The sequence below is a fragment of the Nanorana parkeri genome, unplaced genomic scaffold, assembly GCF_000935625.1.
Source record: "Nanorana parkeri isolate BGI_ZX_2015 unplaced genomic scaffold, ASM93562v1 scaffold183, whole genome shotgun sequence".
Classification (NCBI taxonomy): domain Eukaryota; kingdom Metazoa; phylum Chordata; class Amphibia; order Anura; family Dicroglossidae; genus Nanorana; species Nanorana parkeri.
This window is the reverse complement of record NW_017306451.1, coordinates 257,644-259,895: the sequence shown is the minus strand read 5'-3', so window position 1 is coordinate 259,895 and position 2,252 is coordinate 257,644. Positions and strand designations below refer to the sequence as shown.

General features: G+C 41.3%; 1 protein-coding gene across 1 annotated transcript in view; it reads left to right on the top strand.

Annotated features, from left to right (window-relative positions):
• BABAM1 (BRISC and BRCA1 A complex member 1) overlaps positions 1–2,252 on the top strand; it is a 24,339-nt gene that overhangs the window by 3,043 nt on the left and 19,044 nt on the right. Inside the window, exon 2 of the mRNA XM_018555091.1 lies at positions 640–976. Within this exon, the coding sequence (XP_018410593.1) occupies positions 722–976 (255 nt within the window). The 5' untranslated portion in view covers positions 640–721. The remainder of the gene's footprint in view (positions 1–639; positions 977–2,252) is intronic.

The window sequence follows — 2,252 nt, the reverse complement described above, 5'->3', positions numbered from 1 at the left end:
TGGTCTTGTGAGCATAAAAAAAAAAAAAAAAGTAAACACCTAGGCACAAACCAGCACTTAACACTTGCAGTGCATGGGTAGCCCTACTGCAAGGGTTAATCAAATTTTTAACCGAGTTCTTCTTTAAGCCATTCATTTTTTTTTCAATCTGTTGCAGTTTCTTATGTGAAGATCCTGCCAGTAACAGCACTTCTGTTGCAGACTGACAATCCTAACCCAGTACCTAACCAAAAATAGAAACGTGTATACGTTTTAGTCCTCCGTTCACGTCCTCCGTTCACATCACAGGCGTGTGTGCTTCTAGAGTTTGCCCTCGGCTATATATCAGGTCTATCAAATAGGCAGCCCAATGTCCAATTGAAGGAGTGCACATTGTAGGATGACAGCTCTGCTGATTATTATGCAGCAACAGAGCAACAGCTTAGTTTTGTCGGCCTGCAAACAGAAGTGCTGTTACTGACAGAATCTCCAAAAAAGAAGCTTTGCAATAGATTCACACAAAAAAAAGATTTGCTTTAGGAAGCTGTATTCTAAAAAATATAGATTTAGTGTTTTCTCTTTAATTTTTGGATTTCTAGTTTTTTGGACATCAAAATCATATAGAATATAATCAATGCATTTTGCATTCTTTGCGCACAGGTTATAAGTTCATACCATTCATTGTTCTCAACGAAACAACCCCACCATCAAACTGGATAGCCCTACAGAAGAAACGTGCAGCATGGACACCTCAGAGCCTGCAGATGATGGGGAGCAGGCAGTAGAGCAGAGACCACGCACACGTTCCAACCCAGAGGGCGCAGAGGACAGGGCAGCACCCTCACAGCCTCTCGTGGGCAATCGGAGTGAGGGCGAAGGGGAGGCAGCTCATGTAGAGGACCCATCACCACCAGCCACAGCACCTCCCAGTGGTGCCCTTCCACCACCTCCAGAATACCAAATAAAGACTCCAAGAGTGAACTGCCCAGAAAAAGTGGTGCGTAGCCTTTGTGGAAATGGTTCTTGTAGTTACTATATGTTTTAAATTGATTTTTGACATTCAGACAAAAGGTGGGGAACTTTTTCAATACTGTATAGAAGCTGAATGATGGGGATGTCTCAGACTGGACGTGGTGCCATAATTTGTTCCATAACTGTGTACAATCAGCTCTGAGTGTTTATAGAATTACTCCTATTTTTGACACATCTCTAAAATCAACATCTATTGGATGGTGATTTAAGCAAGACCAATTTAGATGGCTTAGATAAAGGTTGCCCAGAATCTCACCTCAACAGTGTGAAAAATGTTTAGGTACTTACCCAAGTAATACTAAAGTGTACATCATTCTTTCCAGTACAATTATAATCAGTGTAAGGATTATAGCAAAATGTATTCTTACCTGCTTGTCCTTTTGTAGATACAAATAAAGGGCTTTGCATTAATTTCCTTGAAATGAAATGGGAAGGTTGGGCTTCGTGATCATGATACTATGATCTCATAATCATTTCTAGTCATTTAATAATAGAGAAACTACTGAGAAAAGCAGCAAACCAAGCACAAGATCAAGACTGCATTTCTTGGAGCTTTCTGTACACAAAGCTTTTATAGAATCCTCACAAATGTTACCATGGTTGGAAGGAAGTTACTTATTAATTTTTTGACTGTCATAGAAAATCATACCTGGCTAAAGAATAAAGTGGAAATGCAGTTTTTAATAACATTAACGCACACCTGTGGTAAAAACCTTTAGTGTACAGCAGGCGCCCTCTGGTAACATATTTCTGATTTTTACCCCTAATATTTCCCCAAAGCCCCCCCAACAGTAAAAAAAAACTTAAATAAATAATAGATATAAAATAGTTATAAAATAAATAATAAAAAAAACACATCCTGGAGGCGGAGTGCATGATGTCACATGACGCTGCGCATGCGTGGCATTGGATGACATCACACACCTGTTGGGGAGGGCACATTTTTTTTGTTCTTGCCTCGCGCGCAAAAGGAGCTCTACAGCTCTGGGTTAAGTATTTGTTTTTTCTAGGAGACTCAAATAAAGCAGATTTACTTATCTGATCTTCAGTCCCACCATCTTCCCTCTTGGCTGCTAGACCAATCTCCTCAGCCTCATCTCCCCCGGGCTTCGGTGGTCTAAGGACCTTTGACATCATCACGTCTTACGCAGATCCATTGACCTGCATTAGACATGAGGACGACAAGGGTCATTCCATAGCCAAAGCAGAGGGGGGGGGGGGGGGGGGTGGGCAAACCCCCC